The sequence below is a fragment of the Amblyomma mixtum genome, chromosome 4, assembly GCF_055824585.1.
Source record: "Amblyomma mixtum isolate Tamu chromosome 4, ASM5582458v1, whole genome shotgun sequence".
In the NCBI taxonomy this organism is placed as follows: Eukaryota; Metazoa; Arthropoda; class Arachnida; order Ixodida; family Ixodidae; genus Amblyomma; species Amblyomma mixtum.
In genome coordinates, this window is record NC_143015.1 from 102,982,017 (window position 1) to 102,994,856 (window position 12,840).

The window sequence follows — 12,840 nt, forward strand, 5'->3', positions numbered from 1 at the left end:
TAACGTGCACTCAGATCGCAAAGTACACGGGCCTCTAAAATTTCCCTCCATCGAAATTCGACCACCGCGGCCGGGATCGAACCCGCACCTTTCGGGTCAGCAGTCATCAAGGTGCCATGGCGCCCTCTCCTGTGCGAAAGCCCGCATGCGTCCACGCTGGAGAGGCTTAGCGAAAAGTATAGGGCAAAGAATCTAAGGCTTTCCAAACGCAAAATCTGCACGTTTAGTTTGGGTGCATTACTTCAGTAAAACAAGTGGAGAAGAGAGACGCTGAATCTCGCAATAAGAACCTTGCGCAGCTGACCAAGAGTGGCCGCACATAGGTAGCCACTTCGCATCACCAACTCTCCTTGTGAGATAGTCGTACCTTGACTACCTTCTGACAAGGACACTCACAACGGAGCCGAGAAAGGCTTTATTTATACGCTTTTGGTCAGATCAGACTACTGTGTCGCGCTAACGGCGTGCACTGAACATGATCTTCTCAGCTGGCAGGACAATTCCGACATCACCCCATTACTCCCTACCTCCTGCAAAAATTTTGTTCTCGACATCTGCCAATTTGATGAGATCCATTTGCTTCCCTCGGATATATTATATAGTACTGTAATCTCAATATATCTTGTAAAGAAAAAAATGGTCGGCAGCTGCAGCCAGCTGCGACAGTAAGCGCGGCGAACGACAGAGGTGGACAGCGCCGTGAAGCGAAGGCGTCGGACGGGATAAAGATGCTAGGGTCGTCGGGAGTAGAGTCGCAGTTAACGGAGATCAAGACGTCGTCAGCCGCAGTCAGTTTGGCGCTCGTGGTTGTGGTAACACCCAATGGGTCTTCGCCGAAGGGAACAAGTTCACTTCGGCGCGAGTGCAGTTGATCACGACGTGATGTTGGGAGAGAAAATCCCCTAAGGTGACGTCTTGGGAGAGCACAACGAAAAGCCGCCATAAGTGGCGATTTTGCGACGCAAAGCGAAAAACCAGCCAGCGTCGTCGTCATTTCTTTGCAGTTGGCGGCACAGTTTCTCGCTCAAGGCAGGTACAGCAGCGCCGATGTCAGCCAAGGCAAAAGCATCGCTGCTGTGCGCAGAAACTTGCTCCATATTCGGCAGAGAAAGTCGAGGCCTTGAGCAGGTCAGCTCGTTCCTTTCCCAGATCAAGCGCTTTGTCCGTGAGAAGATTGCTCGGACACTCTCGCATGTTCCCCCTGACCCGCCTGCACGTTATCGGGCGCAACTGTCCGCGGCGCTACCATCGGTTTGCTTCCAGCCTCCCATTGCAGCGCGGTTTACCTACACCGAAGCCGTCAAGCGACCCCGCCAAGAACCTTTGGTTTCGTTTCACCTCCAACATGGTCTTCTCCCTTTCCTGCCACCCGACCACCACCGCAACGTTTGTACCAATGGCGCACGACGAACAGCCTCCGTATTTGTTATGGCTGCGGCATTGTCGCCAACGTGATGCGTCACAGCCGCCGCCGGACCCTGTCCCCAGTGGCCGATGCCAACCCTCAAACCCTTCTTCTATACGTCTGTCCGAAGCCTTTTCGCCACACCCCGCATCTCCACAAAGATAAAACGGGCGTTATTTCTTGCAGGAGTATATCTGTTGCCAAAGCTGGGTACAGAAGTCAGACAGGTCCGGGCTCAAACAGTTGGCGCTGTCGTCTCACGGAACGTGTTCACTCTGCCCCTGCAGCTGCCGAACATCTTACTCTTCACAATTGTAGTACACCTCCCTTCCTCCCTTCCAAGAACCCGGCTGCTGAGGCTGAATTTCGATGGAAGCGAAATTCTAGAGGCTCATGTACTTACTGTGCCATGTCAATGCACGTTAAATAACCCCAGGTGCTCGAAATTTCCGGAGGCCCTTACTAAGGCGTCCCTCATAGCCTGAGTGGCTTTGGGACGTTAAACCCCAATAAACCAATCCAAGAACTCGGCGGAGAGGGAGCTAGGGATAACAAATTTTTAGTGGCATGAAATACAGAGTTCCAGCTGAGACTACAAGTAAATTGTCGGTGCCTGTTTTATTGGTGAAGCAATATATGGCTCTCTGGCAATGAAACCGGGTGGTGTTGAGTGCAAAAGTTGTCGCGAAAAATCATGGATGACGTCAACGTGGTTACAAAAGAAAAATCAAATTTCCTGGAAAGGCGTGGGACTGAAACCAGGTCTTTCAAATTGCGAGGCCAGCACGCATCCTATAGTCCACAAAACATCTGCTATTCCTTTACTTAGGCCACAGAACCGCATTGCTTCTTGGAGAACAGATCTGCCTTATTACATATGTCGCGCCTTATGACTGTGTGTTAATCAGTAGGTGAGCCATTAGAAAGATAGAGACTATATTGAGCAACTCAGTAAGCCATGCACAGGAAATAAAAATAAAAAAAAATGCTCTCGTATCCAAACCGCGTATGTAGTGTTAAATGCCCTCCGTGACACACCCGGCTATATTCTTATGTGCCGTATTCGCAGGAAGCTGTCCGCTCTTCGCCGCGTAGCAGACGACTTGTTCGTCCTGAACTTCCGGCGTCTATGCTGCGTTTGCTGCAGGATAACGAGCAGCAAGTATGAAGAGTCGTACTTCTCACTGCACTTCACACTTTGTTGCACAGGGCCACACATTCTTACTTAACTAGCGAGCACCTTCTTAACGAGCAACTTCTTAACCAGCACCTTCTTCTCTAATGAGCACCTTCTTGCTTAACTAACGAGAGTAGAGCGCTGTGCGTGGGGTATGAACACTGTTGCCCCACTACATTCAGCTCCATTCGTGCCCACAGCTGCTGGGTTCGACAATGTGGCAAAATTGGTTTCAGGATCCGCGAGAGACATTGGCACTACTCTCCCGTGATCACACGCTCGTTGAACAGCACACAGTGTGGGAGCAACATAAAATGCATGTCATGCGTGAAATAATGTTTGACGCTGTTTGCTTCATGTCACTCTTCCTAAAGATTACGTACAATAGGATATTAACCACTTTTAAATAAATACTCCCACGTTGCTTATATAGAGTAGTCAATACCGCGAAAAAATCCTTTTTAGTGCATCCCTGCGTGTATGTGTGTGTGTGTGTGCGTGGATGGGATCGCTGGAAAACGCAAGGCTCAAATGCAAAACGTTATGGCTGGCTAGTTGGAAAAATGCACCATAATATCGGGCCAAATGACTTAAAAAAACACATAGTCAGTAGAAGGATCGTTGGCTGCATGCTTTTCTCGTAGTACACTATAGCTACTACCCACGCTTGGTGTCCGTCTTACAATAAACAAACTCTTCGGACAACCGATGTAGTCGTTTAGCGGTTTTTAAATGAATTACGCAATGGGCCAGACAAGTGCTTTTCTGCCAACGAAATTCATCGATATGAACGTCGTAAGCACACTTAGTTTCCAAAGTGCGTTCCCGTAAATAGAAACCTAATGTCGCTCAGTGGTTGTTGCACGCTTTATTTCATTGTTGGGTGTGACGTGTCTTTGTTATTCGGCTCGGCTGGAAGAGACGCAGTGTGTTTTTATGACAGTTACCCTCTTTCACAGCCACCAAGCAGCCGTCAGGTTTCGCGCAGTCGGAACCCGCTCAGGGCCGGAACCCATGGTGGTTGCAAGATGCAGCGCTCATCGTCGCAGCCTTCCTCACACTACGCGGACGGGTGAGTGCCTGTTCATGAGGGCTAATGTGGTATCGCCGAGGATGGTGTAATGATAAGTGTGTATCGGCAACACAAGTGGGGAATAGCCTTTTTTGTGTAGTAAGTTTTTCAGCGCAATTTTATTCGAATATGTATGATCTTAGCAATTTTCCCATAGCAGAATATTCTGAAACCAGTGAAGGAACCCTTTTGGCTCCATGCAACATTCTTACCACAGCTTCAGGATTCGATGATGTGGCAGAGTGCCTTTGAGGACCGATGAAAGACGTTGGAACATCTTTTCTGGAACCCCTAACATTGCACACAGTGTATGTTGCCGCCCTATCCCTATCTTTTCTTACTACCGCACCCGCCTGTGTACTGTGCGATGTAAGTGCACATTAAGGAACTGCAGGTGGTCGAAATCTATGGAGCCCTTCACTACGGCGTCCCTCATAGCCTGAGTCGGTTTGGACGTTAAAACCTCATAAACCTCAACCAACTCTGGCTCTTCCCTCTCTTTCCCTCTCCCTGTCCTTTTATTCCCGCTTGCCACAGCTCGGGTGATTAAGGTTTACATGGTAGATGCCGCGGCTGACTACATCTTTTCCTTCCATTGTTAGCTTTATTTATAAAAACCACTAAAAACAAAACAACAAACTAATGCTCTCTCCTGACTCTTCAGTATTTGTGAATGTGGTAATAAAAAAAGTTGAATTCAAACCACAAAGTCGTCACAGGGTGCCAATCCATTTTAATTCTAGTGGCGGCAATGTTGCTTAAAAAGTCAGTCGCATATGTACTATGTGTGCAGAGTTGTTTTTTTTTTAATATTTCGTGAAAACAATGTATACCGTATGGCCATTTTATCGCGTAGGCTATAACGAGCAGGCTGACATAGAGTGCGGATAACTGTGTGAACCGCCTCACCCCTAAAGCCAATTAAAGATTTTGGCTGGCTGAGTTAGCGCACATCATTGTGGACGCGATATAGCTATGTATTCCATCATGTGCCAGGATGATTCAACACACTGGAGGGGTCTAAGAATTCGCTTTCATGGAGGTGGGTGTTGTGCACTGAAATGTCAGTGCAAGTTAAATAATCCCAAGAGGTAAGGATTATTCATTTACGTGGCAACCAACGCTTTTCCATTCAAGAATCAGTGGAGCACAATTTCGGTGTTGTGTCGCATATTTTGGCGAATGAGTTTAATAACGTTTTTTTCGTTGAGCAACGGGTCGCAATCCAAACTGTGAGCTCGACGAGAATGACAAATAGCGTATCGCCATCGGCTTTCCTTCCTTTTATGGCAGAATCTGACCTTTTTAGCATTTTTTTTTGTACAGTTGTTGTACAGTTGTAAGGATTTAGCTGTACAGTTGCGACCCCTTCCAGAATGTTTAGCCAAGTATCTTGTCATTTTTGTATTTTCCTCCAATTTCAGCGTTCAGGAACCGACCACCGTGCCGAGCTGACCCCGAGCCGTCCAAGGAGCCGACAACCGAGCTGTCTACTTCCAAGGTTAACCCTTTTTTCACACTTTGTCGAAACGCCTTCCGAGCGAACGCTGTGGGTGATAGCTTCTCGAATAGGGGAGAGGAACAAAGAACAGCGCAGCTCTGGGCTGGTTCTTGGGCTAGAGGAACCCCCCCCCCCCTCCAACCACTAAGGTTCAAATACTGAGGTTCTGCCCGCGCATTTTCCGCTGTTGTCTATGAAAACAGCATAACCCTGCTGAAAAAATGAAGAAAGCTATATCATGGGAAACTTCATAATTGTTGCGTCATATAATTTTTTGCACAAATATTATACGCGTGTCAAACAAGGTGATTGCATTCTTAGGACAAAACGTGTATGCGGTTACTATTGCATCACACGCTTCTGATATCCAGGCTTATTTTTTTTTCCAAATGGACCAGATTCATAAACCGAAGCTAAGTCGAATTATACTGTGATAGCAAGCAAATGCAAATAAAGCTCTAATTAAACGAGATTGTGGCCGTCGCGGTGGCTCAGTGGTTATGGCGCTCGGCTGCTGGCTCGAAAGACGCCGGTTCGATCCCGGCCGCGGAGGTCAAATCTCGATGCAGGCGAAGTTCTAGAGACCCGTGTTTATTGTCACAAAAGGAAGAGTTAGGGAGCAGGGGGGCGGTGGGGATAGGTAGATGTGGAGCTCCAGTGGTCGGTCTTCCCTATTCCAGGATCCCGATGGACTCCGCCGCTGCCTTGGCCCTCGTCACCAGCATAAGCTGTGTGCTCGGGTCGGAGTCAGTCAGTCTGTGTCGCTGTGGGACGTTAAACCTCCATAAACCTAAACCGTTCGAAATAGTTTCTACTTGTTTAAATCTAGACTGTCATAGCTGAGAACCATTAATTTAAATGAAGATCAAATAGTAATCTGCTTTTTATAAAAAATATCGACATAAAAAGGATGTTATGTTGGAACTTCTATAAGGTATTTATGAGAAACTGTGTGATTCACATATTCTGTATTGAGCTACGATTGTCATTATGAGGCAACACAGGAACGCTGGGCGAATACTTGCAAGACATAGCCCTTAATTCGCGTGCGTTTGATAACAGCTTTCTTTATCTTTACCGATATGTAGGAGGTTCCATTTCAGGATGTGGCTTCGTGGCATCCTAATACATATTGATGCGGGTAGACGACGACGACAAAGAGCGATGGCACGAGTGGGAGGAGTAGAAGACGACAACGAAGTTCGGACTGTGTTTAATCCTATGAAAATTTTCTTGTGTATACCACTACACCTTGGCCAATCCCCCCACGTGGGTATGTGCCATTATAAAGAGGTGAAGAAGAAGAAGAAGTTCTCGGTGGTGCCGCTCGCAGCTATTCTTGTCTATTTGTAAATATCTGTAAATATATTCTTTCCCGCAACATATTTGGTGGAGGTGCGGCTTTCCCCTACGTCTACCGACGACGGAGCTCCGCAGCGGCCGCCAGTTGCCTTCACTCATCATGACCCAAGACGCCGCCCAGCAAACCTCAGCCCCGGCCATGACATCACTCGTTCTTTCTCCCCCTCGTGACCCTGGGACATTTTCTGGTACCGACAACACTGACGTCGACGACTGGATCAACATGTGCGAGCGAGTGAGTACCTACAACCGCTGGGATCCGACCCTTATGCTCGCAAATGTAATATTCTATCTAAAAGACACCGCCCGGGTCTGGTATGAGACGCACGAAGACCATCTGACCAGCTGGGACGCGTGCAAAGAGAAACTCCGCGAATTGTTTGGACGGCCGCTCGGCCGAACGCTTGCCGCTAAGAAGGACCTCGCCTCCCGAGGTCAAACATCTACGGAGTCCTATGTGTCGTACATTCTAGATGTGCTGGCCCTCTGTCACAAAGCTGACGCCAACATGCCCGAGTCTGACAAAGTCGGCAACGTGTTGAAGGGAATCGCAGACGATGCCTTCAACTTGCTCGTATAAAAGAACTGCACTACAGTCGACGGATTTATTAAGGAATGTCGACGCTTCGAGGAAGCCAAAAGCAGGCGTATTAGCCAACCGTACACACGCCTCCCCAACACGGCTGCGACTTCTTCATGTGAAGACCTGCGACACCGGGAAACTCCAGCACCCCGAGAAAATGTGACCCGCATCATCCGACGCGAGCTCGAAGCTATGTCCCCTACCCCCCTGCATCTACATGATGGCGACAACCGCTTACCTACCATCTCTCTGGTACAGGCTGTCGTCCGCCAAGAGCTTGAAAACCTTGGTTTTCAGCCCTTCAGCCCTGTACGGTCTTCACCACCACCCGAAATCACTGCGATTGCTCCTGGACGACCTTCGTACTTCTCTCCACGTCGCCGAAACCCTAACGATTGGCGGACAACCGACGACAGGCCCATTTGTTTCCATTGCCACCGCATTGGCCACATCTCCCGCCACTGTCGAAATTATTGGTCCCGTCGCAGCACAAACCGTCCTCTCAGCTCCCATCGCGACGACGAACAGCCCAGCCACTACACGCCCCCTCCAGCCCAGCACAGTGCTACAGTCGACGGCCAGATTCCCCGCTCCAGCCGCTCCCCGTCCCCCCTGCGTCGACAGTCTCGTTCGCCCCGATGCCGTCGCTCCACTCCTGGCCCCTACGGACGTTCGCAAGCGGAAAACTAGACGCTGCAGTGTCTGGAGGTGATGCTGCTGTACAGCCCCAGTCCCAAAATCCTCGATTAGCCCTTCGCGCACACCATAATTTGCTCGCCATTCATGTCGATGGAGTGCCTGTGCGAGCCCTGATCGATACAGGCGCGCACGTATCCGTCATGAGTTCAGCCCTACGACGCCGCCTCCGAAAAGTACTGACCCCTGCACCCAAAGCCGTTCTCCGCGTTGCCGACGGCGGAACGCCTCATGTTGTTGGACTATGCACAGCCCGTGTGACCATATCCGGCCGCCGTACATCCGTTCTGTTCTCTGTTCTGGACCAGTGCCCTCATGAAGTCATTCTTGGCCTCGACTTCCTGTCTGAGCATTCAGCCCTCATTGACTGCGCCACTAATGTTGTTCAGCTTGACCTTCCTCTTTCTGCTGAGTCGCCGTCCCCAGTTATACACCGTCTTTGTGCTGTCGACTTTGTCCGTCTACCGCCTCAAGCCGCAACTTACATTTCTTTCTTATCTGTTCCCCCTGTACCTGATGGTCACTACGTAGTCACTCCGGAACTTGACGTCACCCTGACACGCAGCATTGCGCTTCCACACATTGTATTTACAATGTCGGCCAACCGAGCGTACCTTCCGATTCTGAACTTTGGTTCATCCATCCAACCGCTCCCGCAAGGCATCTCACTCGCCACGCTGTGCCCTGCTGCCGAATGTATGATATCAGTGGTGGACAGCTACTTACCTTCCACTCAGCAATGCCGGCTGCCTGCGGCCCCATCAACAGTGAACCCAACGGACGACTACGCCGACATGATCGCTTCTGACCTACCGCCGATGCAAGCTCGCGATCTTAGGTGCCTCTTATCATCTTTCCGCGACATATTCGACGTTGATAGCCGTGTTTTGGCTCGGACCTCTGTGGTGACGCATCACATAAACACCGGTGATTCCGCTCCTCTCCGCAGACGTCCGTACCGAGTGTCCAGCGCCGAACGCACCGTCATAAATCAAGAGGTGGACAAGATGCTCGCAAAAGACATCATCGAGCCCTCGTCAAGTCCCTGGGCTTCACCAGTCATCCTGGTGAAAAAGAAGGACGGCACCTGGCGCTTCTGCGTTGATTATCGGCACCTCAACCGCATCACAAAAAAAGACGTATATCCACTCCCAAGGATCGATGATGCATTAGATTGCCTCCACGGCGCCAAATATTTCTCTTCAATTGATCTCCGATCGGGGTACTGGCAAATTGCCGTTGATGAAAAGGACCGCGAGAAGACCGCTTTCGTGACGCCTGATGGCTTATACCAGTTTAAAGTCATGCCGTTCGGCCTCTGTAACGCCCCGGCTACCTTCGAACGAATGATGGACTCCCTTCTTCGTGGCTTTAAATGGTCCACTTGCCTCTCTTACCTAGACGATGTTGTGGTTTTCTCGCCTACTTTTGCCACGCACCTCGAGCGCCTCTACAATATTCTGACAGTGTTTCGTAACGCCGGACTTCAGCTGAACTCATCGAAATGCAAGTTCGGTCGTCGCCAACTCACTATTCTCGGACACCTCGTTGACGCTTCTGGTGTACGCCCAGATCCCATCAAAATTCAAGCTGTGAAGGACTTTCCTCTTCCAAGGTCGTCGAAAGATGTGCGCAGCTTTGTCGGCTTGTGCTCGTATTTTCGCCGTTTTATCAAAGATTTCGCCGGCATCGCTCGTCCCCTCACCGATCTTCTGAAGAACGACACCCCCTTTACCTGGGGCCCTGCTCAAGAGAACTCATTTTCATCCCTCGTCTATTTGCTGACCACTCCGCCCATCTTAGCACATTTTGACCCGTCGTCTCCCACAGAGGTTCGCACGGACGCCTCCGGATTTAGCATCGGCGCCGTCCTAGCCCAACGTCAACAGGGTCAAGATCGAGTCATCGCTTATGCCAGCCGCCTACTTTCAGCCGCAGAGCAAAATTACACCATTACTGAGCGCGAGTGTCTTGCCCTTGTCTGGGCAGTAGCTAAATTCAGACCCTACCTGTTCGGCCGTTCATTCGCTATTGTCACTGATCACCACGCTCTCTGTTGGCTGTCTTCACTAAAAGATCCCACCGGTCGCCTTGGTCGCTGGGCATTGCGCCTACAAGAATACTCATACTCCGTCCTGTACAAGTCAGGGCGCCATCACCAGGACGCTGACTGTTTATCCCGATACCCAGTGGACCCACCTGACCCAGAGGACGCTGAGACCCTGCCCTGCCTCTTAGGTATCTCCGATCTTGCCGATATTGCCAACGAACAGCGCCACGACTCATCTTTACGTCCTATCTTCGATGGCATCCGTTCTGCAAACCGATCTCCGTCTCTGAACCGTTATGTGCTCCAGAACGGCATTTTGTATCGCCGAAACCTACGCTCCGATGGCCCTCCGCTCCTGCTCTCGTGATACCCCAACGTCTACGCTCTTCTGTCCTTGAAGAACTGCACGATCTGCCGACAGCCGGTCACCTTGGCGTGTCCCGCACGTACGCTCGGGTGCGGCATCGCTTCTTTTGGCCTGGTCTCTATCGTTCCGTCAAGCGTTACGTGGCCGCTTGCGACCTGTGTCAACGTCGGAAAAGGCCCTCCACTTTGCCTGTCGGTCTTCTGCAACCCATCGACATACCTCCGGAACCTTTTCACCGTGTTGGCCTTGACCTTCTTGGCCCTTTTCCAACGTCCCTCTCCGGCAACAAGTGGATCGCTGTCGCAAATGATTATACGACTCGGTACGCCATCACGCGTGCTTTGCCGTCCAGCTGCGCTACCGATGTTGCCGATTTTCTTCTGCAAGACGTCATCCTTCACCACGGCGCCCCTCGTCAACTGCTCACCGACCGCGGTCGTTATTTTCTATCCAGAGTAGTTCACGACATTCTTCGTTCGTGTGACACGCAGCACCAGCTCGCGACAGCTTACCACCCACAAACCAATGGGCTTACGGAAAGGTTCAACCGCACGCTCACCGACATGTTAGCCATGTACGTGTCGCCAGACCACCGAGATTGGGACACAGCCTTGCCTTATGTGACATTTGCATATAACTCTTCCCTTCATGACAGAACAGGCTATTCTTCTTTCTACCTTCTGTTTGGTAGGCATCCCACCTTGCCTTTGGACACACTCATGCCGCCTTCTTCAGCACCCACCACTGCTTACGCTCGGGACGCCATCTCCCAGGCCACGCTGGCGCGCCAAATAGCACGTAGTCGGCTCCAAGCCTCTCAAGTTTCCCAGAAGTCAGCCTACGACCGCCGTCACCAGGCCGTCGAATTTACTCCAGGATCACTCGTCCTTCTCTGGACGCCCTCTCGCAGCGTCGGTCTCTCCGAGAAGCTCCTTTCGCACTACCGTGGCCCTTACCTTGTCGTGCGCCGTGTTACCGACGTAAACTATGAAATTGCTCCCCTTGAAACCTCGCCATCGTCATCTGGCGCCACCACCGACATCGTCCACGTCTGTCGCCTTAAACCTTATCACGACGCTCATACGTCGCCGCCCTAACGCCGAGACGGCGTTTCAGCAGCCGGGGGTCCTGATGCGGGTAGACGACGACGACAAAGAGCGATGGCACGAGTGGGAGTAGTAGAAGACGACAACGAAGTTCGGACTGTGTTCTCGGTGGTGCCGCTCGCAGCTATTCTTGTCTATTTGTAAATATCTGTAAATATATTCTTTCCCGCAACAATATAATTTTGGTATACCGATATGAAATAGGAAATGCACTGATTTAAGCGTAGTGATCTGCTTGATTACTCAACGATGCTATTTCGTATAGGTTTTTTATTTATTTAAATACCCTAAAGGCCCAAGTGGGCATTACATAGGAGGGCAGGGCATGAAAACAACACAATACAGATTATTGGCACACAGTAGTTAACAAATACAAAGAATAACTATATACAAATTGCAAGTACACATCACTGCAGTCGCTGAAAGATACATAGGTTGAGCGTATAAGACAATGCTTCGACAATACTGAAAATATCACTGTGAATTTTGTAGGCCAAAGTGCGATGAAAGTTTTGTTTGGAAATGTGATAACTCAGTTTCAGAAACTATGTCAGCCGGTAACGAGTTCCACTCTGCCATAGATAATAGTAAGGGTGATGTTTGATATTTCAGTGTTCGTGCGAAGATGGGTTGCACTTTGTGGGAATGATCAGACCGGGATGAAACATGATGGGCAGGGGCGATGCGATCAGCTGTGAACGGGGAGCCATCGTAGTACAAGGAATGAAAAAACGATAAACGAGAGAACTTGCGTCGAGTGATAAGGTCGGGAATACTGATAGTTTCCTTCAATAATGACACACTTTCATACGGTGAGTATGAAGAAAGGATGAACCTGACAGCTTTATTTTGCACAGACTCAAGACGGTTAATTAATGAAACGCCACTTGGACTCCATATTAAAGATGCGTATTCTAAAGCTGACCTTATGAGTGTAGTATACGCGCGAAGCTTTGTCTCGGGGTTGGCAAGATATAGACGACGTTTGATGAGTCCCAGTTTCTTAAATGCTTTGTTTGTGATGTGATTTATGTGGGTGTTCCAGCTTAAATCAGCACTGAGATAAACACCTAGCTACTTAAAACAATCATTAAGGAGGTTTTCACCATAACTTACTTTCGCCTTTAAACGTACCCGTGTACTAAGTATTGTTGCTATGTTACAGCGTCAGCGTTCCTCCGGACGCGGTACCTCGCTCCTAACGACACGGTGGCAGGGTTCAAAAACTTCAGGACATAAGCCTGAACCACAAAGGTAAGTTTTCAGCTATTTTACTGCTACTTATTCGCATTAATAAATTTTAAAGCGAAAATATTTAGCTCCGGGGGCATTGGGCACAAGGGTGGCACATCCTGTTCGTCGGTGCACATCGAAGCGCTATATTAGGCATTATGGCTTTGTGACTTCATGGTGTTAAACGTGCACTTCCTGTATGTGCAGGATTGACGCAGAAAAAAAATTTGCTGTCGCACTCAGATTTACTTTCAAAATTCAGGGGGCACTTTGTTGACTTAAAGTGCG

At 49.7% G+C, this 12,840-nt stretch overlaps 1 protein-coding gene across 5 annotated transcripts in view; it reads left to right on the forward strand.

Moving 5' to 3' along the window:
• The window catches only part of LOC149347653 (uncharacterized), a 50,193-nt gene that overhangs the window by 28,614 nt on the left and 8,739 nt on the right, over positions 1–12,840 (forward strand). For 3 of the 5 annotated variants that reach the window (XM_089587276.1, XM_089587275.1, XM_089587274.1), the window contains exons 7-10: positions 2,475–2,567; positions 3,542–3,654; positions 5,079–5,155; positions 12,485–12,573. In XM_089587276.1, the coding sequence (XP_089443402.1) occupies positions 2,475–2,567; positions 3,542–3,654; positions 5,079–5,155; positions 12,485–12,573 (372 nt within the window). The remainder of the gene's footprint in view (positions 1–2,474; positions 2,568–3,541; positions 3,655–5,078; positions 5,156–12,484; positions 12,574–12,840) is intronic. The other 2 variants (XM_089587273.1, XM_089587277.1) reach the window with 1 other exon arrangement.